The sequence below is a fragment of the Vespa mandarinia genome, chromosome 3 (assembly GCF_050613455.1).
Source record: "Vespa mandarinia isolate Hongniang chromosome 3, ASM5061345v1, whole genome shotgun sequence".
In the NCBI taxonomy this organism is placed as follows: Eukaryota; Metazoa; Arthropoda; class Insecta; order Hymenoptera; family Vespidae; genus Vespa; species Vespa mandarinia.
The window spans coordinates 512,501-540,495 of NC_140812.1; the positions used below are offsets into that span (position 1 = coordinate 512,501).

The 27,995-nt window shown below is 29.3% G+C and overlaps 3 protein-coding genes across 5 annotated transcripts in view; 1 reads left to right on the forward strand and 2 right to left on the reverse strand.

Annotated features, from left to right (window-relative positions):
• sip1 (septin interacting protein 1) overlaps nt 1–4,967 on the reverse strand; it is a 5,304-nt gene extending 337 nt beyond the window's left edge. Inside the window, exons 1-8 of the mRNA XM_035878147.2 lie at nt 4,534–4,967; nt 4,076–4,319; nt 3,821–3,998; nt 2,788–3,740; nt 2,483–2,679; nt 1,972–2,400; nt 1,732–1,886; nt 1–1,637 (exon numbers count right to left, since the gene is read on the reverse strand). The exon at nt 1–1,637 is cut by the window's left edge and continues 337 nt beyond it. Coding sequence (XP_035734040.1) covers nt 1,386–1,637; nt 1,732–1,886; nt 1,972–2,400; nt 2,483–2,679; nt 2,788–3,740; nt 3,821–3,998; nt 4,076–4,319; nt 4,534–4,639 — 2,514 coding nt within the window. The 5' untranslated portion in view covers nt 4,640–4,967 and the 3' untranslated portion in view covers nt 1–1,385. The remainder of the gene's footprint in view (nt 1,638–1,731; nt 1,887–1,971; nt 2,401–2,482; nt 2,680–2,787; nt 3,741–3,820; nt 3,999–4,075; nt 4,320–4,533) is intronic.
• A 740-nt stretch (nt 4,968–5,707) lies between these two features.
• On the forward strand, nt 5,708–8,606 carry LOC118446884 (coiled-coil and C2 domain-containing protein 2A). The gene is made up of 3 exons (XM_035878043.2): nt 5,708–7,413; nt 7,490–7,644; nt 7,730–8,606. Exons 1-3 carry the CDS (start codon nt 5,784–5,786, stop codon nt 8,270–8,272), a joined length of 2,328 nt encoding a protein of 775 aa, XP_035733936.1. The 5' UTR covers nt 5,708–5,783; the 3' UTR covers nt 8,273–8,606.
• Nucleotides 8,607–9,656: 1,050 nt separating this feature from the next.
• On the reverse strand, nt 9,657–27,857 carry LOC118446856 (very long chain fatty acid elongase 4). 3 transcript variants are annotated; one of them, XM_085655966.1, is made up of 6 exons: nt 27,494–27,857; nt 14,688–14,769; nt 14,235–14,503; nt 13,869–14,040; nt 13,462–13,739; nt 9,657–12,731 (listed from the first exon to the last, which is right to left on the reverse strand). In XM_085655966.1, exons 2-6 carry the CDS (start codon nt 14,764–14,766, stop codon nt 12,570–12,572), a joined length of 960 nt encoding a protein of 319 aa, XP_085512092.1. In that variant the 5' UTR covers nt 14,767–14,769; nt 27,494–27,857; the 3' UTR covers nt 9,657–12,569. The 3 variants fall into 3 exon arrangements, with proteins under 3 accessions (XP_085512092.1, XP_035733882.1, XP_035733880.1); XM_035877989.2 differs by lacking the exon at nt 27,494–27,857 and adding an exon at nt 24,816–25,095; XM_035877987.2 differs by lacking the exon at nt 27,494–27,857 and adding an exon at nt 16,541–16,779 and having other exon boundaries at nt 9,658–12,731.
• Between the last annotated feature and the right edge of the window lie 138 nt (nt 27,858–27,995).

Consider the following 27,995-nt stretch of genomic DNA (forward strand, 5'->3'; position numbering starts at 1 on the left):
AGAAGAAGAAAGAGAACAAGAAAAAGAGAATATTTTTCACGTGCACTTTGCAACTGATTCAATGCTGTGCAAGCTTTACTTATTAAACTTTCTTGTAATATCAACCAATCGCGAGATATTTGCTCGGACAACAGTGGACGTACAGCCTGTATACTTATGCAATAAAACAGGACAATTGTATGAAATGTTATCGATACGTGGGACGAAATAAGGAGAAAAAAGAAAATAATAATAATAATAATAATAATAATAATAATAATAATAATAATAATAATAATAAAAACAACATGAAAAAGAAAACAACAAAAAATACAGAGAGAAAGAGAGAGAGAAAGAGAGAGAGAGAGAGAGAGATCCAGGATCATAATAACGAATACAATGTATCTGGTAAATCTAGAGAAGAGCTAAAGATGCATTTTCTCGTAGAGATGCATCTTGCACGTATGCTCGTGGACAGGCGGACGAGAAAAGACAGTGGAGACAGCCGGTTACTAGGCAGACACGGGCCTCGCGTCGATGCAAATTTTCTCGACACCCGAGAGGAGAGCCTGGATCGGCCGCGTAGGCGAAGAGAAGACGACCATCCTCTTTTCCTCTTCTCCCTGGACCAGTCTCTCGAGCAAGCGTTTTGCATACGTTCGTGTTAGTACACCGACGACGTATCGCTTATGTGCACACTCGTAACGTTTGATACAAGCTACTCATTGGCCCTGTTTCTCTCTTTCTCTTTCTCTATCTATCTTTCTCTATCTCTCTTTCACACACACGTACAAACGAACGAGCAAGTACGGGGTTCCATAGGAATCAAGCGTGCAACTTTCCATATGGAGGAGTTTTAAAAGCTGCGCCTTCGTAGTGGGATAACCAGAGGCGCCTACACGCGTTCGACTTCGAACTGACCGAACAGAAGTGCTACTCGATAAGATTGAAGATCGGCGAGACCGAAGTCTACGTAGTATTAGCTTGTCGTTTTAAAGAAATAATCACTATGGAAAAGATATTTGATAAGAAAAAGAAGGAAATACTGTCTAATTTAATGCTATTCGTGTTTTGATATTTGTAAGATATTACGTACAAATTCTTATGCATATATTATTTTACATACAACATTGTTGCTTTTTCTTTTTACCTTCTTTTTTTTCTTTTTTTCTTTTTTTTTTTTTTTTTTTTTTTTCTTTTGTTTTTGTTTTCTTTTTCCACTTCTCGTTGGATAAAATCGTTCACATGTTACTCGTTAATTATGTATAATATGTACAAAACAAAAATCGTATATCTATGTATCGAATAACATTATAAAATATTGTTATATTCGATTAAAATTAATTCTTAAAATAAATAAAAATTCTAATGTTAAACGATAATTTTGTCGATCGTTAAATTTATATCTAAAGTTCCGCCATATCGAGTAAGGCGTTCACATTCGTCGGCGTCCAATTGGTTCCATTATGATAAACAAATATCATTTTACCGTCTATATATGCTTGGACATTACCCACTTTGTAAACTTGCTTCGCTTCCCTGTATTTATTTGGAATAGGCATGAAAAGGATACCTCGTTCTTCACATTTTCTCTGTATGAGATCTTTAAAGCCTAAATGAATTTGTGGTGCTGCTATTCTCACTGCTTCTGCCAACCTCTGTAAAAAAAAAAAAAAAGAAAAAAAAACAGTAAGATAGAATTAAAATTATCATGGATATTATCGTTGGACCAATTCAAGAAATAATTCCTACCTCCATCCTCGGTTGTACCACTGATGATATTATCGTCGGTTGATTCCTCTCCAAATTGTTCAAGTATGAAACTTGGTCCATAGCAGCTCCTGGTTGATGACTCGGAGGTGCAGCCACGGCTCTATTTAGCATATCGATCGCCTTTTTAAAGTGTTCTGTAAAATAGAAAAATGTTGTTTCCCTAATGACTATTCTCAATGAAACTATCAATGAAAAATGTTAATTACAATGAATAATTACCTTTCACTAATGGCTCTGCCAATAACTTATCGCTCAGCATTCCCTTCCATCCCATATACCAGTTCATGACTTGATCATAATTTGGAGAATGATTTAACCAAAAAGTCAAAACTTGTTCCCATTTAGGAAAGAAGAATTTATCAAGTAAATTCGCCATTATATGGGATGGTATTAATTCTTTCCATTCTATTACCCAGTTCCATTGATCCAAATGCTGTTGATGTGGATTTATAACAAACTCGGAAAGAGCTATTTGAAGTTTTGGTATAATATTTTTCACTAGAAAAGCTTCCATATCACCCTTTGCAAATACTTCTGCCCAAGGTTGTAACATTAATCTTGCTGATCTATCTGACGGATGCCAACCTCCCAAAGCAGAACCAAGTTTACGTCTTATAATAGGATATATTAATGTATCCAACCAATTACCTAAAAATTCATAAAAAATATCATATAATAATAATCGATTAAATGGAAAAGAAAACAATAATTATAATTTCTTTGTACTTACGCATTAATGGTAGCCAAGGATGAATCCATGTATGTATTGGAACAGTGTCTGTGAGGGGGTTCCATTCTTCTACTTCTAAAGTAAGTTTAGGAAGTATTAATAGATCTAAAATATTTTCAAAAATCCAACCAGGTAACAATGGTATCCAATGCTCTAATAGCTCTATTAACGAATCTGGATGCCTGCATGTCCATTGCCTAGTTTATAACAAATAATTTACATATGAAAATTTCATAGATTTAATTTTTATTGTAAAAGAAAAAAAAAACAATGAAATTACAATTTATGATAAAAGAAAAACTTACTGCACAGCTCCTCTGATAGAAGGCATCCATGCATTCCAAACCAGTTGGTCATAAGGTTGTATTGTTCTTGATTGAAGTGGACTTGTACCAGTCTCTAATATTTCTTTCCACTGTTCAAATAATTTTATAGGCTGCTTTGGTTGCATCAATGGATTCCAAGAAAGTAAAGAATCTTTTATTTTTGGACCCACAAAACTAGTAGCCAAATCACCCAATTCATACATCTTGTATTCCTCATAATACTTATCTTGCAAACTTTTAAATACATCAGCGGTATCTTGTAATGTTATCTCACTTGTTTCGTCCATTAATCTATCAACAACTGCTAGAACATTTTCTAAAGTATCAATGAGTTGTCCATGTTGATCTACAACCTTGGACAGATTTCTTTTCTCTGCTTCTAATGCTATTACTCTATCACTCAAATGTCTTGTTCTTCTATCATTCTGTATAATATCTTGTTCACACATATCTACAAGCAAGTTTAAATTATGTTGTAATTCCGGCAAAGAAAAATTAATTTTATCCTTTTTATTAACACTTGGTATAGTTTCATCTGGATATTGCTGGCCACCGGCTATTGCATGATAACCGCTTAAAATTCTTTGTTCTGGCCCTGTCATATCTATAACTTTCACTCTACTCATTTCACTTGAAAGTGGAAGTTTTCTATTTGGTTTTAATTTTCCATCTTCTAGAACTTGATCAACACTGCGATATGAGTATTTGACTTTTTTCTTATTACTAATGCTATCCCCTTTTCTCCATTGGGATACTTTAGGCTTAGAATCCTTTACATCCTCTGCTTCTTCTTTCCTTTTTTCAACTACTTTTGGTCCTTTCTCTGGACCATATGCACCAATAGCACCTCTACCTTTTCTAAAATGAGCTTCTACTGGTGCACTTATACCTTGTAATTGCTTTCCTAACCCTTTGCCAGGTTCAAAACCCATCTGCATTATGAATATTTACATTAGTTACAATTAATTCCTATATATAATACAAATTATAAATTAATATTATTTATTCTAACCTGTAATAACAGTTTGGCTCCAATCCCTTTTGTGTGCACTTCCCAACTACCCACACCACTTTTCATGAATGAAGGATTTACTTGATATCTCTTTTTACGTAATCCAGCAATATCTCCTTCTACGTTTAATGAGAATGACGTACGTTGTTTAGAATTACTTGGTTTTTCATCCTCCGAGCTATAAATATTAAAAAATCAATTTTAAAATAGAAAAAAACAAAAAAAATAATTATTATAAACATTTCTTAATGATACCTTGAACTATTAAAATATCCTTCCCCATCTCTTTGAGAAGTTTTTGTGTCATCATCATCATCATCATCATCATCATCATCATCTTTTTCTTTATCCTCTTTTTCCTCTGGTGGTTTACCAGCTTGTTGAATACCTCCGGCAACAAAATTAACCGGAACTGTATAATTTTTTGGCCCTTTGTTATAGGTTTTGAAAGAAGGTCGTGCAGAAAGTTCATCTTCATCACTATCATCTGCCCAAATACCTACAGTAACATAAATTATTAACATTATGAATTTAAATAGAATGTGATATATGGCCAAAATAAAGTATTTATAACCTCAAATGATAAAATAAAAAAAAATAAAATGAACTGTTTATAACCTCAACATGAAAAATGTTTTTCAAATATAAATGATATAGTTAAAATTTATTAATGGTTACAAAAATATCAATTAATATTTCTTTAACATTCTTACCGAGCATCTGCTGTTTTTTAGAAAGTTTTCGTCTAGGACGATTTATATTAAATTCATTTTCAAAATCATAGCTGATCTCGAAACTTTCTACTTCGTCTTCTGACATATTTTCAAATATAATTGATAAACTCACACAGAATTTTTAATAAATTCAAAATAAAAACTTCTTTTTGTAATAATATCAAGTTCATAACACTTATTAGACGAACATCAAAACTACAATGTAAGTTCAATTCACGTAGTCAAGATACATAAGACAAAGCACGTAAAACTATTCTCTTAAATGCCATTATCGTAAATAACCTCTCTATATAATTAGATTTTCTTTTCCACTAGTATGTAGAATTAACACGAGTAATATTATTATGTGACAAATTATAATATTAATGTTAAATAATTATTTGTAAATAATCATGACTGAAGACGATCTATAGTCACACACTATATATATATACATATATAGAGATATATATATAGTGACAAGAAAGCTATCATGATTGGTTCGTTGTTTGTTTGTAGTTTAATATGATTGGCTTGTTACATTTTCATTATATACAAGCATTTGTATGCATATTAATACGAAGGAATGATATATGACAAAGTGTGTATACTTTTCATTCGAGAAAATTGATTTCTCTACCCGATTGTCTCTATTCGAATATATATATTAAATTTTTTTTGTTTAGTTATTTATTTTCATTCAATGCCCGTTTCATAGTTTCCAATCTAATATATAAGTATTAGTTTGGAAACTATGAAACGGGCGTTTTTGTTTAGTTATTTATTTTCATTCAATGCCCGTTTCATAGTTTCCAACCTAATATTTACTCTTTCACCATTTTTGGGAATATATAATTCGGATGGTCAATATGCATATAAATTTTTTATATGTGTAGACAAAGCATAGTAATACTGTCATATAATAATCGGGAAAACAAAAGAAAGAATAAGTATAATAGGCAATTGGATTACAACTGAACGTATAGAGAGAGAACTTCTTTCTCCAATGATAAATTAATGACCGCAGATGTACATTATATGTATAAACCCTAGCGGACGTAGCTTGAACTATAATTTTATTATACTTATACGAAGAAATTCATCAATGATATATGTCTATAATGTATCTATGGAGCAGCTCATCAATATAAAAATTTTACATTGCTATGGAAACATGATTTTGTATACAAAGTAGAATAAAAAGTGTCATGAACAGGTGTTACATGTAGAAAAATTAGTTTAATTGAAATATGAATTTTTTACAATGGAAATCGCATGATAGCGATAAGCAAGATCTTAGTCTTAGTTATGCTTATCCTGTAATAAATAATGATCAAAAGATAAACAGCGTTATAGTAAAAAATAACAAAAGTCCTCGACAGAAAATTGATAAAACTTCATTGATAGAGGATGGATTATATACTTCTGATAATCCATTTACACGAAATGTTATTAAACCTTATTTACTTAATAATACAAGTATGTTAGATCATGAAACAATACCAAAGTTATCAGGAAAACTTGTAGAAATTGCAATACGTTGCGTTAATATTTATTCTAAAAATAATCAAAATGATTCAAACGTTGAGATTACTTCTGTTTCACTTTTATTTAAGAAAAAAGTTATATGCAAAACTAATAAACCATTTAATAGAAAATTACATAAATTATTACTTAGAAATTCAGAATGTAACAATCTTTCAATACAAGTTTATTTGAAAGATGGTCAGTCTACTATTTTACCTTTACCATTGCCGAAACATTCTGTTAAAAATAATAATATTGAAATAGAATTTGCTATAGCTGATAGTACAGGAAGAATTCATTCGGGTACTGTCATGTGTACAATTACTATGATCTTACATGGACAAAATCAAGAAGAAACAAGTACCACGTATTTGCATAGATTAAGCAATGATCCAAATGATCCACAAAATGGTCTTTCTTTGCATAGACCTAATAAAAGAAAGATATGTAACAGAGAAATAAAATATTTTCTATTGGAAGATCCTGCATTACGTTTTGAAAATATAGAAGAAAATCTTTTAGTTAAAAAAAAAGAGAGACAGTTATCAAAACCTCCAGATATAACTGTGACAGAACAATCTGTTCTTTCTTTGTTGGACATATCTTTTAGAAATTTATTACAAGCTAGACGTCCATTACGACCATCCTCTAGTACACATCGACATCATACAATTGGAAAGGCTTTACTTTCTGTTACTATTTTACGTGGCGTTGAAATACCAATTAGAGAAGAATCTGCATTGGTTCAACCACTTTTAGAGGTAGAATGGGGTAATATTGTACATATTACTCCTATTGCAGATGGTCCAGCACCTATATGGCATCAAACAATGCATTTTGAATTACCAAGAAAAAGTGGGGAACATGATGTAAAGTTACGTTTATATGATCAGCATCCTGTATGGGGTCAACAGTGGTTAGGTGAAGCAAGAATACCTCTTGAACATCATAGAAATTATCAAGAATTAGAACGTTGGGTAGCTTTATCACCTTTGTACAGTCCCACAATGTTATTTGGTTATGTACAAGCTAGTCCTGGTCATCCTCGTACAAGAATTTATATACTGATGAAATTAGAGCTACCTGGTAATGCTAAATTGGAAGAGGATAGTACGATTAATAGGCTGCTAAAAAATATTCAACGTTGTCTTTTATCTCCATATAAAATAACAAATATACAAAGTCCAGAAGAAGCAGCCAGACTAACAATGCTAATACCAGAAGTACCTAATCATTATGGACCTTTAACACCTCGTCAGACTTTAAGTGCAAATAAGGTCGATCATTATGGTCGTGCTATTTTACTTGCATCTTTATTAGAAAGTTTTGGCTCGCAAACATACGTACTATTAGGTATTAACGATAAAATAATATTATCCATAAACATTTTTTAATAATATATTAGTTCGATACTTTGTGAACATTATAGGTTCTTCTCAGACAAGTAAATGGGCAGCATTTGTTTTAAGTATAGAAGAAAACACAGATATTACAATTTGGGATCCTGAGACTAGCGATCATTATAATCCAAGTGATAGTCATTGTCCTTTAATGAAAGCTTCGTATTTGGTTAATTATTCTGGTGTAAGTTGATATAATTGAAAGTTTATATTTTATTTTTGATTGCACGAATCATGTAGTTTACTTTTAATGCATAACGTTCTTATAGATATGGGAGAATTTACAAAAATCTATTTTACCGCATAATTTGAAATACGATGTGAAAACGAGCAAAGATTGGCGTCCAATTGGAGTTATCGTTTCTACTACCACCGAACGTATTGTTCAAGTTCTTGAATTGAATGTTTCCCAGGAAGAGGAAGAAACTCTTCGTGAATCGGCTATGCAAACTGAACAACATCTACGAGATAAATTTTCATATTGGCGTAGTACAGCTGAATTAACAACGATTTACAATCGTCACGCTATCGCCGTCCTACGAAATTACATTTCGAAAATCGAAGACAATAATTCGTCGAAGCAACCCGATAAGAAAGATTTGAAACAATTGTACAGAGCATATTATATGCATGGTTTCATATTGAATTTAAGGCAATCTACTTTGGAGGATTTAACGGAACGTTTAGCTTCTACGAAAGCACAGAATGTAACCGGTCCAGTAGAATTTGCCATAGCTTATCATATAAAACATTACGTTGGAAAAACAAATTCGATTTATTTAGCTGTCGCAGTTCTTAGAAGTCGTGATTAAGGAACAAGTCTTTGTTTTTGTTCTGTCTTTTTTTTTTTCTTTTTTTTCTTCTTTTAATTATGCGTTCTCAATATTTTGTACTTAATATTTTGTAAAATCACTATGTGGCAGTGTATTGATTTTAAATAGATACTTTGTCATATCTATTTATTGCGTATTTTAAATATTGCGATATACAATTAGAATTAAGTAGGATATACGAACAAGAGTTCGCGTAACAAGTAGATGTTAACTTTTTGATATCTTAATTCAATTAATTTGAAAAAGAAAAAAATTATAAAACAATTTGTGGAAGTATAAACGTGTAAAAAGCTAATGCGAAATGCGAGAGTCTCCAAATGATTAAAAAATATTAGATAAAAATTGAAAATATATATGAAATTATTTATATTTTAAGAAATATATATATATATATATATTTCTCTATATTATATTTTATATATTCACTATATATTAATGATTATTTATTATTAATTTTCTATATTATTATAAACAATTATTATTAATTGTGTATTGTTAATATAAAATTATGGAATATATACATGCATTATTCCTTAAAATAAAAAATTTTTTTAATTTCTGCTATTTAAAGAAGTAAATAATCGTTTGTAAAAATGCTTCCTTCAATATTGTATCTATAATATCTATAATATAAAGTAAATATATATATATATATATATATATATATATATATATATATGTGTATATATAAAGTCATTTTAACTCTTTCCCGTTTTAATAGTTGTAAGTATGAATATCCTGTTGGTCGGAATTATTTTCTCTCGCACAACAGTTGGCATATGGTGAATCAATTTTAAATCCTAATCCTATGGATTAAGAATCTGAGTTTTATCTTTTGTTTATATTTCATACGTATAATGTATTAGAAAGTATGTGAATGTAGTATAATAAGATCTGCTTAAATATAGAGTTACTAAACAATAGTAAATGATAATCGTATCTTGATAAACGTATCGGTCTTTGATAAGACAGTATTAAACATTATTATTCTATTAATCCGTTAAACCGATCGTATTTTTACATAAATAATTCATACAGATTTTTATTTAACAAAGTATGTTCTGTATAACGTAACAAATATCAACTTGGCAAATTATAGCGTAGAAATATATTCTCGGGTTAAAATCTTATCGATTGAAAAATTAACAAAATTTTGTTATAATATTTTTAGTGGAAAATTTTTAATTTTTATTTATGTTTGAAGAACATTTATTTACTGAACAAATTATACGATCAGTATATTATTTCTTTTTTTTTACGAATAATAGAATTTATTAGGTTTAGTGGTTTATGTTAAAAAAAAAAAAAAAAAAAAAAAAAAAAAAGAAGAAAAAGAAAAGAAAACGATTCGTCTGATGAGAATGCTTAATAAAAATCAATGTAAATTTATTCACGCCGAATTACAAAAAAAAAAAATGCGCATAAATGATATCTATGAAAATTTTATAACGAGGAAGAAATCAATATTTAATGTATTTACTAATGAATTTTGTTCACTCGTAGAACCATTAAAACGTATGCCGTACTCAATGCGTCGATATGATAAATAAGTAAAATAAAAAGAACTAAGATTTTTTACTCGTGAGACATATAATAAACACGACCGATATAGTTCGTATTAATGGCTAAAACCATTTTACATATTTCCTACAATTTTTATTTATTTTAATTTAATCCTGTTTCATATGCGATTTTGTATACATTATTTAATTTTTAAAAATAAAAATTAAATTGAATCGAAATTATTCATATATCTTGTCGTCTAATTTGACTTTTGGTATAAATGTTATCAATTTACTTACAATCATTTAGATTGTAAAATTGATATATCCCTGCGAACGTAATAAATTACTTATAAATTCTGATAGGCAACTTATAGACGGACTTATTCAAAAAAATATTATCATTCATCCGTTATTTTTCATTGACCTTATAAAAAAATTTCAAAACAAACTTAAGAAACAATTTTTCTACCATAACCGAGTTTGTATGAATTTTACATTTTCAATAATACCGTCATATTTAAATTGAAAATCGAATTGAAATAAAAATTACTTTTCAAGTTTCGTTGCAAGCGATCTTATTTTTTTTTTCTTTTTTATAAATTTTGTTAATCCGTCTAATCATTTATACAATAGAATGAATAAACTCATATCGCATTTTGATTTTCGATACGAAACGTAAAGATCGAAAAAACTTCATAAATATTTCACGTAATTTTAGAATAATAATTTTGAAATCAATTGTTACACTTATCATCGCTGTATAGAGAATGTAAGGAATTCCTTGCGATTGTGTCTAAAAATGAATTAGAGAAGTTTATGAGAAATGAAGAGGAAGAGGATGTGTTCACCTCTTTTCGACATTGCGCAGCAATGATCTTTATATAACAGTTGTTACATAATGACAAACACATAATTAACAATAGGATATTATCTAAACATTTCTCGTGATGATAATAGATAAAGAATTAAACGGATACCGGTTTACCCACGAATCGTACTGTCGTATTTATGTATGTATACACATATGTATGTATGTATGTATGTATGTATGTATGTATGTATGTATGTATGTACGTATTTTATGTATTTATTTTAATATTGTACACATTTATTTGTTAAATACGATTTCTTGGCACGACTTATCCATCCGCGATCTACACGCAGAGGCAAGTGCCGAATACAATTTAGAGCCCTCCTGCTAATGAATAGGATCAAAGAAAGAACAAAAAAAAAGAAACAAAAAAAAAAGAAGATGAATGAAGAAAAAAGTATCGAAGAAATTCTATAATGACAAATCGATCGAACGATTTCGCGTTTTGGAGCGACTCTTTTATTTGTTTATTCATTTATTTATTTATTCGTTTATTGACTCTTTTTCAATTCTTTTATTCTTTTTTATTTTTGTGATCAGCGCACGCCGAAAGAAATCTATTTATTTCTTCTTTTTTGTTTTTTTTTTTTTTTTTTTTTTTGTTTTATTAATAATAAAGATACGATAAAATTATTTACGATAAGGATATTCATAGAAAAACGTTCGTATAAAATTACTACTGAAAAATCGACGACATTATCGGATAGTAATAATTATAGTAATTCAAAAAGAGAAATATAAAAACAGATTTGTCTTGATCCTTTCTTTTTTCTTCTTCCTTTTTTTTTCCCCACTTCTTTCTATTTCTCTCTTTCTAGATATCTCGCTTTGTACGCGTGATTAATTGATTTATGTGCAATATCTTATCTTTATGGAAATTATTTTTCGAATCAAAAAAAAAAAAAAAAGAGAAGGAGAGAGAGAGAGATAGAGAGAGAGAGAGAGAGAGAGAGAGAGAGAAAAGAGAGAGAAAAGAGAGCAAAAGAAGAAAAAAAATATGATCGAAGACATTTTATCGTGACACACTTTCGGCGGGCTCATTCCTGCCGGTACGTTGTACCTACATACATATGCGCTTGACCGAAATTGCGGAAGTCTTAAAACGAGAGCGTCGCTTTCGAACTTGCATCTCGTTTTTTTTTCTCTCTTTTCTCTGTATCATTATTATCATTTTTTTTCTTTTTTTTTTTTTCACTGCACTGAATTCCGACGAAGCGAATTCTTCGATCGTCGCTAATTATAATATGTATTTTAAACAATTCCCCTTCTCCTTTCCCCTATCGCAACATTTCTGGTGTGTTTTATATATATATATATATATATATATATATATATATATGTATATATATATTTATTCATTTATTTATATATGTAATATATTAATAATATGTACAATTCCTTCGGATCGACGATTAGAAGTATAATTTTGGCGATCGCGGAGAAGAAAAGCCGCAGGCCGGTAACTTGAAGAACACGAGAGAGGATCGATCGATCGAAAAATTGAAGAGGAAGAAGAGTAGCCGAGATCGATGCTTTTTTTGAACGACACAATGATCTTAATGATGATTATGATGACGATTACAATGACGATTACGATGACGATGACAATGATGATGACGATGATAACGATGATGAGGATGAATAAAAAAAAAAAAAAAAAAAAAAAAAATTAAGAATATGAAGAATCGTCTTCTCTATCCTTTTTTTTTCTTTTCTTTTTTTTTCCATTTTCCTTATTTTAATTTATATATATTTTTTCTTTTCCTTTAATTCGTTCTAAATGGGCTCTCTTTGGCTCTCAAGATGTCTCTTCCTCAATTAAATTCTACGATAAAGTTCGAGTGATTCCTTTTTTAAAAAGAAAAAAAAAATCCTCGAAGTTCCTCGAAGATCACTCTGACTAAGCCTTTCGTTTCGTAACGCCGTTTACGTATCCATTGACGTGTCCATTTGTAAGTATCCCGTTACTGATTACTTCTTCGGATTTCTTCTCGTTTTCAATGATCTTCGATTTCTTTGTCTTCAACCTCTCCAATTGTCTCTCCGCGTACGCTTGTTTACCCTGAAAAAGAAAAAATAAAAAAAAAAAAAATTACATTAATATAAATTGTTAGATAAAAATATAAAACATTTTGAACACGTATTGATCGTTTCCCTTTTTTGTTTCTATTTTTTTATTTTGAGACTCGATAATAATTACTGATCATTCATAAATTTTAAATTTTGATTAACTTCAATGTATCGTTTACATCACTTTTTAAAATATTCGAATGATTATATAACTTATTCGTATTCTATTCTTATATCTTTGATTTCATAAATTTATCAAATAATTATTCCATTTTATTTCTCTAATTGATTATTTATATTGTATAAATTATCAAACGATATTGTATCAATTATAGAAGCGAATAATGATTATCTATTATTTTAAAAATAACTATTTTTATATTCTGGTATGAGTTCTTATGAATATATTAAATATAATAAGAAATTTAAATGACTTACAAAATCATATTTCATTGTATTTTAATGTATCACTAATATAAGTATATTATAATTGATAAATATATTAGATATATATATATATAAGATATATATATTTTATAAATATATTAAATATATTAGATATATATATATATTTTATAATATAAATATATTATATAAATATATTATATATATTTTATAAATATATTAAATATATTAGATATATATATATATCTATATTAAGAATTGCCTTAAAAATCATATGTTGTATCTATTGATTTATATGTTGTATTTATTGTACTCACCTTGGCGATATAGGCTTTAGCATAAAAATTTCCAAATAGAACAATGAACGAGATCATATAAAGGACAAGTGCATATTGCATCCAAAGAGGGAAATCGCAGCCTGATCGAATACCATTGATGCCGAGAATCAGAGCCATTGTAAATTGGATTAACTGGAGAATCGTCAAGTATTTCTTCCACCAAAGATATTTGGAAACTGAGGGACCCAAAGCGGCTAACCCATAATACGAATACATCAATACATGGATGAAACTGTTTACCATAGCTGGTAAGAAAGCTAAAATAAATGGTAGAATTATTAATATTGAGTAAACGTTTCGTAAGGTATACCGTTATGAAAATAAATCTATACTCGTAAAAGATTTCTCAGATAGTTTAAAAAGAATAAAAAGTTTGTCATACTTACTAGATCCACTTGGAACCCATTTAATACCAATCCACCAAAGGGAGAACATCGTCGAATGATGGTAGACGTGCAGGAAGCTTAACTGATTGTCTTTCTTACGTAAAATAAAGAAGAATGTATCACAAAATTCTAAGAGCTTGCTAAAATAATACCACCATACTGCGTGTGCGATCTATGAAAAATGATATTATAAAATATAAAATTAAAATATAAAATTATAAAATAAAAAATATAAAATATAAAATTATTATATATATATATAATAAATAAAAAGAAAATTAATTTTTGAGGAGAATTTTAATTTAAATTTTAATTTATATTTATTTAATTTATATATTATTCCGAATATTAATAATGCGTTCGTACTTGCATCTCATCTGGACGAGTTATGTGTCTAATTGGTTGACAAACATAGCTATATCGTAACCTTGTAGAAGCAACGAAAAGTTGAATGGCAATATAAGCATTGAGACAAGCCATGGTAAGATTGTACGGTACAAGAGCCCACGTAAGCTTAAAAGCTTTTCGTTTTTTCATAATTTTTGGTCCAGCCCAAACGATCATGAGGTACAGCATCGTATATATTAAAGTTGGTTTTGGTGAATCGACTAGTAGCCATCCTCTCGTTCTTTCGTCTAATTAGGAAATTCGTATAAATTTTTATTATCGTATAAAAATTTACCTATCAAATTTTTTTTTTTTTTTTTTTTTTTTAATTATGATTACTTCTCGATATCATTTCAACAAATAAGAAAAAAAAGAAGATCATGATATGTTTGATAATCAAGAAATAATAATTAATAAGAAAATCCATCATACCTGCTAAAGAGAGAGTCCAAAGATAATAATCGTAGATGTCGTTCATAAATATCGTCGTTGAATTAATAAAGCTCGCCATTGTCTGTAACGAAAGAAAATAAGATTCTTTTCTCGTTCATCATTTTCCTTCATCTCAATATCATTTCTCTTGGGTGCTTTGAAGTTCTTAGAAATCTTCTTAGATATGGTAGGAGTTGTAATAAAAGAGAAACCTACGGGGTCAATCTTCGACTTTCATTTCATACAGGAAATTCAGGGTTGACTATCTTGTAAGTATCTATATATATATATATATATATATATATATATATATATATATATATATAAATATATATATGTGTGTGTGTATGTGTGTGTGATCGTGCTTTATTAGCTGATGGAGCGGAAATGTCGATAATGAAATTTACATTGAGAAATATTTAACTTTCTTGACATCGAAACGAGCCAACGAGCCACTTCATATCTTATCGATTTTGTTAAGAACAAAAATCTTTTATATCCTTTTTCTTTTCTTTTTCATTATTTTTTTTTTTTCCTTTTTTTCGTTGCTTGAAAATTTACGAAATTTTGTCTTCGATGGATTTATAAAAAGCTCGAAAAAAAGAAAAGATAAAAGAAAAAAAAATTCAAAGAAATTTTGTAGAAATAATTTAGTAATTCGTTTAATTCGTAGAAATTAAAAAATATTAGATCGAGGAGTCGAGGAAAAAAAGTGACATTAAATTTGCAATGATATTTTTTAATAACACGTTATTAAGAAGTTAATCTTTTTAATGTTCTTAATGTCCTATGTTCACATTATAGTTACGGTCATTCACTTTGAATGAATACTGTGATAACTTTCACGCCGCATGGAAACTTTCATTACTATCGTCTAATTTAAACCCTCACCGGAACTAATTTCTTCGAGACGTGTTTATCCGTTTGTACATTGAATTTTAACAACTGCGAAAAATAGAATTTAATATTCCTTGAACCTGTTGTATTTTGTGTTAATTAATAATTTTTTACTATCTGTATTTCAATTTTTTCCTTTTATTTTTTATCCTCTTCTATTTTTCTTTTAATTTAAAAGTATTTTACAACATACAACACAAACATTTACATTTATTATAAAATTACAAAAAATCTTATGAATTATATATCATTCTTATGAATTATATAAAATGAGAAAGCATTTTTAAATTAATACGAAGTAACGGAAATTACGATGCAATTAATTTTCAATCTATCATATTAAAATTTTTAACTTTCCTATTATTGGTATAATAAAATCGATAATATATTATCCGTTATATCGACTCTCTCGCGTCATAAAGATGCACACGAGAACAAGCCAAGTATTTCATAGTGAAATCAATGATCTCTTTCTCTTTAGCTTGTCTGTTGTAAATTCATCAAGTTCCGGTTAACATGAACATTTTATCTTCGACATAAATGGTTTCCCGAAGTGAAAGTTCTGATTAATCAATTGATCGTACCATCAAGAGAATATTATAAACTTCACATTTTTCACAATTTGCAAATTTCAAATATATTGTAATTTCATGAAAACACGATAAATCGAATACAAATATTGGATAAACGATGGCGAAGAAAAAAAAAAAAAAGAAGATTAAAGATCGATATTTCGTAAAAATTTTATATTCAATAGGAATGAAATAAAAAACCGAGGAAAAATATGAGAAGTATAAAGTTATTATCATTAAACTAATGATATCACGTTTATTAAAACGACACTGATCATTGTATGATTGTTTAAAGCGAAACTTTTTTTAACGGAAATATCTTTTTTTCTTTTTTTTTCTTTCACGAATGAATAATGAAACAAAAAATAAAGTATATTCTCTTACCTCGGCTTGCAGAATCAATTTTCCCCGATAAAATGAAGGCGATCTTCAAGCACGATACTTGCTGACTTTCTAGCCACCAAATTGAAATCTCAAGAGATCTTACTTTTAATACTATAGAGTATATAGTCATATATATATATATATATATATATATATATGTATGTATATATATATGTATATATATATATATATGTATGTCAATTTGTATATTCTCTTGAGACAGTAACACAATATTAAGAGCCTCGCATGAAACTGAACGTTGAAATCACTCTTCTCAATGAAGAAATAGTTGAAGAAGAAGAAAAAAAAATAATGTTTGAAGAATAAGAAGAAAACCAGAAAGAAGAAGAAGTATAAGTAATAGTAATAGAAGAAGAAGAAGAAGAAAAAGAAAAAGAAAAAGAAGAAGAAGAAGAAGGAGAAGAAGAAGAAGAAGTACGAAGTAAGAAGACCGCTGACTTTGCCAAAATTCTGCCGAGGAATTGTCGTTTTCGAATAGCAGGGCTGTGCCGATGATGAGGACAGTGATATTGAAGACGACGTCGATCGGCAATGTGGCAGCGCTTCGCGTTGAAGTGATCGGTGTACTTTATAACCTTGGTTGTGGGTCCACGAAAGGTAACCGTGAAAGAAGAAGGGGAAGAGAAGTGGTGGTCGAAACCCCTTAGGAGAGGTGGAAGACGTTCGTGGAGTGAGGTTAACACATCAAATAAGGCCAAAATGTAAAAGCTGAGACAACTTCGATTTCCGGCTAGCTAAGTAGTGGGATACTATGTACAGTTGATCATGAGAGCATGATCACGATAAATCGTTTAAAATTGTACATCCGAGTAAGATTTCGTGAACTTTGAACAATGATCTGATCTTTCAAATTATCCCACCCTTGTAATCTCACTTCCTTCGTTCCTTTCTTTTGCTCCTCCTACGGAGCTCCTTTCGATCGTGTTTCGTCTTTCCAGGACAAACGAGTCTCGTGTGAAGATCAACGACTTTGAAATGACCTCATTTTGCGTGGCGAGAGTACCACAACTTGTTCACCATCTTGAGAGTAATCAACCGAGTTGACTTTTTTCACGGGCAAGGACACCGGATACTTTTTTCTATAATTGGTTTTACTTGGAAAAATTCCTTTTCAATCCGATCAATTTTGTCGATACTGTCACTATCCGATTAATTATACAATATGGATCGGAATCTAATACTTACGTATGTGTGTGATTGTGTTCGTGCGTGGGTGTGGATGTGTATGTATGTACATATATATATATATATATATATATATATATATATTTTGATTGTTTGTATATATTTAAAATCTTATCGAATGATTCACGTTAATACATTTTATTTCTTTCTTTTTCCTTTTATTTTATACGCATTCTTAAAAGTTAGCGAATGAGTGGTAATAACATTGAAATTTGATTTCTCTTTCTTTCTTTTTTTCCCTTACGTAGCAACAAAATAATCCTGTTACTATTAACGCTTAAAAGTTATGTTTAGAAAGGGAAATTGGAGTAGTCAGTCGAGTCAAGTCAGCAATCGTTATTTTTCTGATCGGCTATATAAAATAAGATTTTTGATAAAAATTATCGTTTGAATTAACCAAGGGTTTTGGATTAAAAGAATTACACAAAAATATTATTCTTTTGTTTCTTATTTCTTTACGAGAAGAATATAAATTCGATAATCGAAGAGAAAGCATTGGGACGATATAAAAATGTGCGTATATACAACGTATTTACATATGTATGTAAGTAGGTGATAGAAGCTGTAAAGATGTATCAATTAAAACAGGTCAATGGTCCAAATTCTCTGTCTTTCGATTCTTTTTGTTGCTTTAGACCCGAATCTCTCGCTGGACCAGTCCTGTTCAATCCCACTACATATACATTTCCTCTACAGCATACCGCTCATTCAAGATTTTTATTTTATACCATCTTATTTACCTTTCACCTAGAGACAGGTACCGTTTATGTTAAACCGAACCTTTGCCAAGGCCAAAGTTTCTTCCTCACAAAGTTCGACGAATACTCGTTGAGTTGTCCTATTTTCTGATAACTGACCTCGATTTTCGAATTTCGATTTTATTAATTATTTAACGATTTATCAATTAATTAAATTAACCTATCTGAATATTAAGTTAACATTAGACTTTACAGATGTTCGTTATTTTTTATGTTTAATTATTAATGAGATAAATATTATTTATTATTTATAAACGTTATTTATTATTTATATATTAATATTATAATAATGATTATTATTTGATTAGTTAGGATTTATCGCGTTCAAATATTTCATTTGCCAATTTGTTAAACTATAACAGTGTGTTATCTATAATCTCTTGGCATAAAGATATGAGAAAAAAGAAAGTCATTAATTTCTCCTTCTTAAGTTGACCGACCTGAGACGATCGATTTCAGTGTAAGAAAAACTTATGTACGCTTTCGGTTTTCTTTAAATCGTATATTATTAACTGTTTAAAAAAAAAGAAAGAAAAAATAAAACAAAAAAAAATAAATAATAATAAATTAATAATTATCGAATAATAAAATTAATACGATGAAAAGATAAATGAGATGAAATTGGAAAATAAAAAAAAGCTGACAAATACTCGAATGAATTTCTAACGAAAAGTATGAAAACTCGAAAGTCAAGACGAGAAACCTGTTTCTGTATATTTTACTCAGTCAAATAAGATTCTGGACCGTTTACCGAAGATATATATGTGTCTAGATGGAGTCAACTGGAAGCTGGGTTACCATGTTGTATTTTCTCAATATTCAAAAGAAACGGTATCAATAAAAAGAGATAAAAACGAATGAGAAAAAGAGAAATAGAGAGAGAGAGAGAGAGAGAGAGAGAGAGAGAGAGAGAAAGAGAGAGAGAGAGCAAGAGATCGTGATACTCATTCATCCTTCTGCTTATTTGATTTTATTTTCTCTTTTTATTTCGTTCTCAGGGTCAAAAGAAGGTAAGAGAGCAAAGAGAAAGAGACAGAGAGAGAAAGAGAAATGAAGAGGGAGGGAGAGAGAGAGAGAGAGAGAGAGAGAGATGGAGATGGAGAGGGAGAGAGAGGGAGAGAGAGAGAGAGAGAGAAAAAGGGAAAGAGAGAGTAAAAAAGAACAATAAGACAAGTCGATAAGACAAATCGATTCGATTAAAAAGAAAAGAATAACTAACAACAAATTCCCATGTCATTTTCTTCATTGACCTATACCACTTCGAAGATTTCTTTCAAGGAAACCATACTGATCTCGTTTCAATCCAGTGTTCCTTGAAATCTTTTCTTTTTAATTCATTCGTTTCGTAACACAATACGTACACAAAATTGACATCTGTATTTTTATTTTAATATATGTATATACATATATATATATATATATATGTGTGTGTGTGTGTGTGTGTGTGTGTGTGTGTGTGTGTGTGTATGTATGTATACGTATATGACACCTGTTATTTGTTAAAAAAAAGATGAATAGTATTTTCTTTCATTTCTTTATCCTCGATTCGATCTAAAAGATCTAAAAAATCGAATCGTTCGAGCAGAACAATCCTAATATACCTATTTATATACTTTAGAAAATATAAATTATTATATATAAATATAAAATATAAATTAAAATAAAAAAAAATATATACCTATTTATATACTTTAGAAAATACATATTTGAGAGATCATCGTTCCTGAATATTGTTTCGAAATAATGTCAACCACATATAGAATATATATATATATATATATATATATATATGTGTGTGCGTGTGTGTGTGTGTGTGTGTGTATATGTGTGTTCCAGAAATAGACCATCAAACTTTAATAGTATATTCTACCCGACTGTGAGGATAAAAAAAAAGTTGTATGAACATGATTCCGGAAACACTTTTTTCTATGTTGTAAACATTTTATTATTAATAATGGACTTGAAGAACATCTGAAATTGCTATCAACAAATCTTATTTCAGGATATGTTGAAAATGATTTCTTTTCGCATTAATGCGTACTTCGCAACGAAATCGCAACATGAATTTCTCGATAGGAAGCATATTGTTTGTTGAATATAAAAAATATTTATAACTTGGAAAGAAAACATTTCCGGATCTATGTTTAGATGACTTCTTTTTTTTTATTCTTACAGTGTAGAAGTAAAACATGCTCTGAAATTTTTGCAATTTATTTTTAAAATAATCCACACACACATATATATATATATGTATATATATATATATATATATATATATATATATATATATACTTAGTGGAGATCTAGTTACAATCGAAAGAGAATCATGGATGGCTCGGAGGAAACTTTCATTTAAACGTACTTCTCTTTTTTCTACGGGAGAACGATCGGTTTCTTTCGATTTTATGTTCGCAAATTTTAACGGTTCTATATTAGTATTATTATATTTTATTTTTTCGTTAAAGGAAGAGAAAATAACATTGTACGAAGAAACATTATTGGAAATAATATAATGATATAATGATATAATGATATAATAGCTGTATCAAGTGTCATAATATCGAAAGAATATAATATCATGATCTTCTAAAATCAATGAACACCATTAATAAATACATTATTGATCTATTAATTAATTTATGAATGAAATCTATCTCTATGGGATTTTTGAAGACTTATTAGAAATATAATAGGGTACATGAACGATCGAATGTAAGTGTTTATGTTTCGAAAGAGTGACTTTGCTGTGGGCTGGTTATGATAATCTCATGGAAGTTTGGAAAGTGTCACACTTTGCTTAAAGAGTACAAACGTGTCATCGTGGTAATGAGGCATGTTGCATTTTTAGAATTCGATGGCAATCGAATATTATTATTAAATAATAAAAGGGAGAAAAAGAATATCTTGTTTATATGTTATTCGTTCGTAAGTAAAAAGAAAAAGAACAAAGAACAAAGAACAACGGAAGAAACGAGAAAAGAGAAAGAAAGGAAAGTCTAATTTTTTTGTGAAAAAATGAAGGAAAAGAAAAATAAATAAAAGCATTGCTCTCGATATTACGTACCGTTTGATAGTTCTAGCAGTAAAATTGAGGTATTAAATTTATACGATGATATAAATCAAAGTTACATACACACATACACATAGACGCATATATATATAAAATACGAAAGAAAGAAAAGTGCTCCGGAAAATCGTATAAACTTTGTTGAATGTTTGGTATGTGAAAGATAATGATGGTCAAGGTTCTAAAACTTCATCATTATGCACTCGAAAACATCTTAAGGTCGTTTGAGTAGATGGACGGAAAACACCTGCATGAATAACGCATCCTTCTCTCTTAAAAGTAGAATGTATGTGTGTACCCTCCTGTCTTGACTCTTTTCAAATCGATGAGATGAGAAATGGCGACGCGTTGCGCGCGACCTCGTTTATCGTGTTAGAGTCGACGTTACACTCTCTATTTTCGTCAGGGATCCAGGTGACAGTAAGCTTTGACAGTAATTCAAGGAGGTAATTTAGTACACGGACTTTCTTGAATTGCTTTTTCTAACTTTTCTAATCTTTCGCCTTTTTCTTTTCTTTCTTTCTTTCTTTTTTTATTTGCTTCCTTTTTTCTCTTCGATCTTTTATAATGTTCTAATCTTCCTTTAATCTCCTTCTAATTTTCTAATCTTTTATTATTTTATTTTATTTTCTTTCCATTGTTTTTTGTTCAATATTTATCTTTCCTTGTCTCTCATTTCTACTTGAAGTAAAGATAATAAACTATGAAATTTAACGTACTTCCCCGATAAGATTAAACGTAACTCCGATATCGTTCATTATAACGACTATGAACGTGCACGTTCATTTCGAAAAATGAACTTTCGATCGTAACTTTGATTTTTTTGTCACTTCGTATTAACCAATTGCTATCTGTCAACTGTTTCTGCTGACTCATGAATCTGTTCGATGGAGATGATTATGATCGCAAATACGGGACTGCGATTAGTCGTCGAATGATTCATGGTTAATGACTTCGCAATTAGTAGCCGATAAAATGTAATCAATGATACTCTTATGAATTCAATCATCCTTTTAGTATAAATGTATTAATGAAATATAAATTAGAAAAGAATTTTGCAACATTTATCATCGATCTTTTCGTCCTTATTTTCTCTTATCGTCTATTATCGAACTATTGCTGAAACACTTTGACGTCATCGGAAACGAATTGTTGCGAGATGTTAATTTAGTTAAAATTTAATGAAATAATATTTGGCTTGATCAAGTTAAATATTTACACAGTACCGGATAGTTTCCAAGAAGTGAGCTCGCACCATTGAATAAATATTCAATTTTTTATGAGAATTATAAGACGTTCGGTAATATTTAAATAATTTTACTGAAAATTGGATACATATATTTATAAAACCTATTTCTTGGCCTATTCATCTTTTTTATTTTTTTATTTTTTTTTCGAAACGATACGATAGATAATCATGTTATATCAAAAAGAAAAAAAATGTACTGTGCAGTTGAGGAAGCTCGTAAACGTTCAAAGACCATTTACCGTTTCTTGCATGAATGATTTCTACGAGCGAACGTTTCCAAGAAAATATTTCAACAATTTTTACTCGGAAACAATAGATATTCGAAAGAACGTAACTTCATTGTATTTATCGAGTTGATATTTCAAACGTTTTAGCGCGAAAAGATTGAAGATTCAAATTTGAAATAAACTCAATTTTATTTCGTGCTCCGCGTTCGATTCTTCGAATGTCCAAGCATGAAAAACTTAAGAATAAAAATTTTAAATGGATTTGTTTTTATTGCGAATTTATTATTCAAATTTTCTCAATGAAAAAAAGGAAGATCTAAAATTCGTCAAATTTGAAATGAGCATTACGTATTTTGTGTTAGATATTTTAAAGATTCTAAAAAGAAATTCATAGGAAACTTTTGGAGAATTTGAAATAATTTCAATTAGAATAAATTTCAATAGATATTTAAATAATTGAGATGAGTGAAACAGCTTTTTCAAAATACATATTAACAATATTTGTTAGGTATATACTTCATGGTAGGATGAAACGAAAGAAAAAGTTACTCGATAGAGAGTAGTCTGTACTGCCTTTCTCTCAACGAATCTCTCAGATCGATAAACCAGATATATAGTCATCTCGATCATAGATACATTTTTATTAGTGACATGTTCAATACGTGATTTTATCGAAAAAGAAGAAAAGTAATAAATATTACATAAAATGAAAATATGAAAATAAATAATAATTATATTGATTAATAATCGAAAGATAAATTACTTATCATTTCGAAATCTCATTAAAAAGAATACAAATTATGAATTAAATTATGATGAATCTTCGAATAAGATAATATCATGGGTACTCTTTTATACGTTCTCGCGAATATATATTAGTGGATAATGATTTTATTTCCCTAAGAATAAAATCCTAAAGATAGTAACAGTAATTTTCATGAAGTATCAAAGCGAACGAGTTCATTAATTTTCTATGTGCTGGAAAGTATAATAAAATATATCGATCGTATATAATCTAATAAAATTGTAATCAATGACGATTAACAAGTAGCATAAAAAAAAAATTCATCTTATCTATTTTCTGGTATGCAAAGCTGATTCACGAATGGAAACGAGTTGTTTTTAGCGAAAGAGAATAGAAACTGGTGATCACTCGACGATCGGTTTCACCGTTCTCAACCAACATCCTCTTCGGTATCTAGTGGTTATTAAGTTTCGCTTTCCATAAAGAGAGATAAACTACACAGACGTTAATACTATCGAGTTATAACAGCAAATATATATGCGAATAATCAAACAGAAATCTTCTTACGATCATTCTACGAGAATCGTTTTTTTTTTTTTTTTCTTTTTCTTTTCCCTAATGAGAAAACAAGAATTACGGATAATAAAATGAACAGTAAGCAGTGCGAATAATAGAAATTTTATTTTAGCTAACCGATAAGATAATCGATCGTTTAGAAGTTACAACGGCGATAATGAACAGATGAAAAAATAAATTAGCCGCTAAGAATGACATTCTTCGTTAAGAATCAGTAATTAATATATAATTATTATGATAAAAGTTTGACGTTATATAAATACCACGTACGATTTTGATTTGATTACTTTAAACTTCTCTTTCTCTCTCTCTCTCTCTCTCTCTCTATCTCTCTCTCTCTCAATCTTTTTCTCTTTCTCTCTCTCTCTCGCTCTCTTTCGTTTCTCTCTTCTTTCTTTTACAAAACAACCTGTGACCTTTTTAATGACGCTTCAAAAATTCACGTACCGCTGATCCTATAGCTGACGTCAGATCTCGTCTTACGATGATTATGATGATGATGAGCAGTAGTGGTGGTAATAACGATGGTGGTGGCGGCAATAGTGGTGGTGGCAGTAATGGTGGTGGTAATAGTCGTGGTAATGGTGTCTCTGTACTGAACCAAAGGATACTCTTCGCTTTCGAGGTCAATGTCTAGGCCTGGGATATGCTCGCCCACGAATTGCAACTCGAGTACTCAGCAAAGATTCACACCTTTCCTCGATAACAACTTTCTTTGATCGAATGATTCCTTCTTTCTTTCTTTCCTTCCGTTTCGTGTCGTTTTCGCCAATCAGAAAGAAAAACGTTACTGTAAGAGTGTTATTTTTCTTTTTTCTTTTTTCTTTTTTCTTTTTTCTTTTTCTTCGATCGGTATCTATTTCAATATATTTTTTTTCCCCTTTCTTGTTAGTACAATATAATTAATATAAATACAATTTAATGCTAATATATATATATATATATATATATATATATATATGTGTGTGTGTGTATATATATATGCGCTACAAATTGCTATACATTAAAAACGTATCTGCTGACAGTGTCAGTTTTTTCTATAAGCACTTTAATGTTTCTCAATTTTCTTGTAAGTATAATAATAACCTTTTCTAAGATATAATATATAATGGAATATTTTTAATGTAAACATTTTAAAAATTTTACAATTAAATAATTACAAATGACAGAAAATTCCACTGTGACATTGTATTATAAATTGTTAATATATATATATATATATATATATATATATATATATATATCTTTGCTGATTACAATTGCAAAACAACATTTCTCTAATTAAAATGATTTTAAAAATATAATACTTATATGTGCAGATAGGCGCGCGTCGTGCGTGATCGTTAAAAATATGGCAAAAGTAATTCTATCCGTGAAAAATGAAATGTTACGATCGTGCAATTTCGAACATTCTTCCTTGTCATGTGCCCTTTTGAAAAATATTGATAAAATTTCCAAACGGTATTTGACGATCTAACGATTTTACAATCCTCAAATTAAGCCGTGAGTTCTACACGATAACCGCGAATTATCACCTACGATTTGTTACGAGTACGTTAAAGAGAAATGACATCATTTATTACCTTTGTTGTTTATTATCGTTTGTTTTAACTCGTGAATATCTCCTTACACAGAGAAGATTTCTCTCGGATTAAGACCACTTTGACTAATATATCCGGTGTGTCTATGTTTGTATATGTAGCTTGAAAGAAGAAGCAAGCGAAAGTGGAATCTCTCAGGTAGAACGAGAATATTGAGGTTGCTTATAATGGAGCTTTCATACTTCTACGAAACGATATTGATCGATGTATGAGTTTTAATTGAAAGATTTATTACGAAAACACGATAACGTGAAATCCTCAATAAGTAAATATACATCAATAGTTCATACAATTTTTATTAATCGATTCACCTGTTATATTCAAAAGTAAAATTTGTAAAAATTCGTAAAGATTTGTAAAGATTTCTTAATTTCTTTTGTTCCTTTGTTTTTTTTTCTTTTTTTTAACTCTCTCTCTTTTTTTCTTTTTTTCAAAGCTCGTGCACTAATACGAATAAATATTTTTACGGATGACTTTTATTGCGTCATTCAATTTTATTCAACAAATTAAATTCTACGCAATGAAGACCAATACTCAATTTTATAAGTTTTATTTAAAACTTTTTCAAGATTTCTTAAATGAATAACATTTAAATGAAGAAAAAGTATACCTGTTAATAAAAGTCTAATATAAACAACGATATGACAATATTTACAAAAGCATTAGTTCTTTCTGTATAAAGAAACAAATTCTTTTTATCTAGAAAGAAAGAAAAAATGGAAAGATATTAAATGAATTTATTGATTTCTACAAAACTTAAATAGATAATTTTTTTTTGTCGTTATTAAACTTGTGATTAATTTAATGAAAAAAAAAAAAAAAAAAAAAAAAAATAGAAACAAGAGAAAAGATAGAAAAAAATTAATTCCTTTCATTTGTTCTTGATCCGATCAACGAAGACAAACAGATGGCAACTCTATCGCATCATGACACGTGAAAGAGTTAAAATATCCTAGAAGAACTTGATGATGTGAATTTACTTTCGTGTCTCATCCGTTTCATTATCGACCCAGCGTAGATTCAAAGCAACGCTCACGAGAAAGCATCTACGTATAAGATACACAAATGTTGATAATATCCGGGTGAAAGTTATAGAGGGAGAAAAAAGGATAGAGTGGTGGTAGAGAAAGAAAAAGAGAAAGAAAGAGAGAGAGAGAGAGAGAGATAGAAGAGATACTTACAAACAAAAAAAGGACTTTGAATCACACACGTAACTTTTTATTGTGCATAATTTTCTTTCAGAAAAAAAAAAATGCCGTATATTTTTTCGAGCACCCTTCTTATTACTCCAAACGTTCTAAGAACTTAATTAAAACGCGTCTATAGTACACATCTGTCTTACCAACACGTTTTTCTTGGCCACGTGAAATTATCGATAACGAGGATGTCTTATTACATAAGATAAGTTTTCGAATTAATATTAATGTCATCGAATTTCTAAAATATAAAAGAGAAACCAAAAAAGATAAACAAACAAACGAAAGAAAAAAAAGAAAAAATCGACGAAATCATGATGATACTTACATGTAATCGCACTATCGAAACTTCGAGTTTTCAAGGAATACCGATCATATGAATTCCATTAATTCACGTAGATGTCTTGATTGTTCACACGCAAAATAAATGAACGATATTTTTCAATCGAATTCGAGCAACACTCCACAGTCATGATTGTGTTTCTTTATCTCGCTCGTATTTATTTAATTAATATAAATCAGTTGACACTGGTTGGAGTTTAGACACTTGTTTTTTTTAAATGTAAAAGTCATTAAAATATATCAAACGATCCGTCATCAAATTTCTATCTTTCGTTTTTATTTTCGCTTTTCTTACGAACTTTTCTCGATGTGAATGACCAGGACAAAGGCCTCGAGAAAAAAGAAGAAAAAAAAAAAAGAAAAAGAACACGAGACTTCTTGACAACGAAAAGTCAAAATTGTTGATTGGAAAAAAAAAAAAAATATTTCCCGAACTATTCGCTGATAAATTGTTATAATTTAAGAAGGTAACGTTTCATTTCCATGAC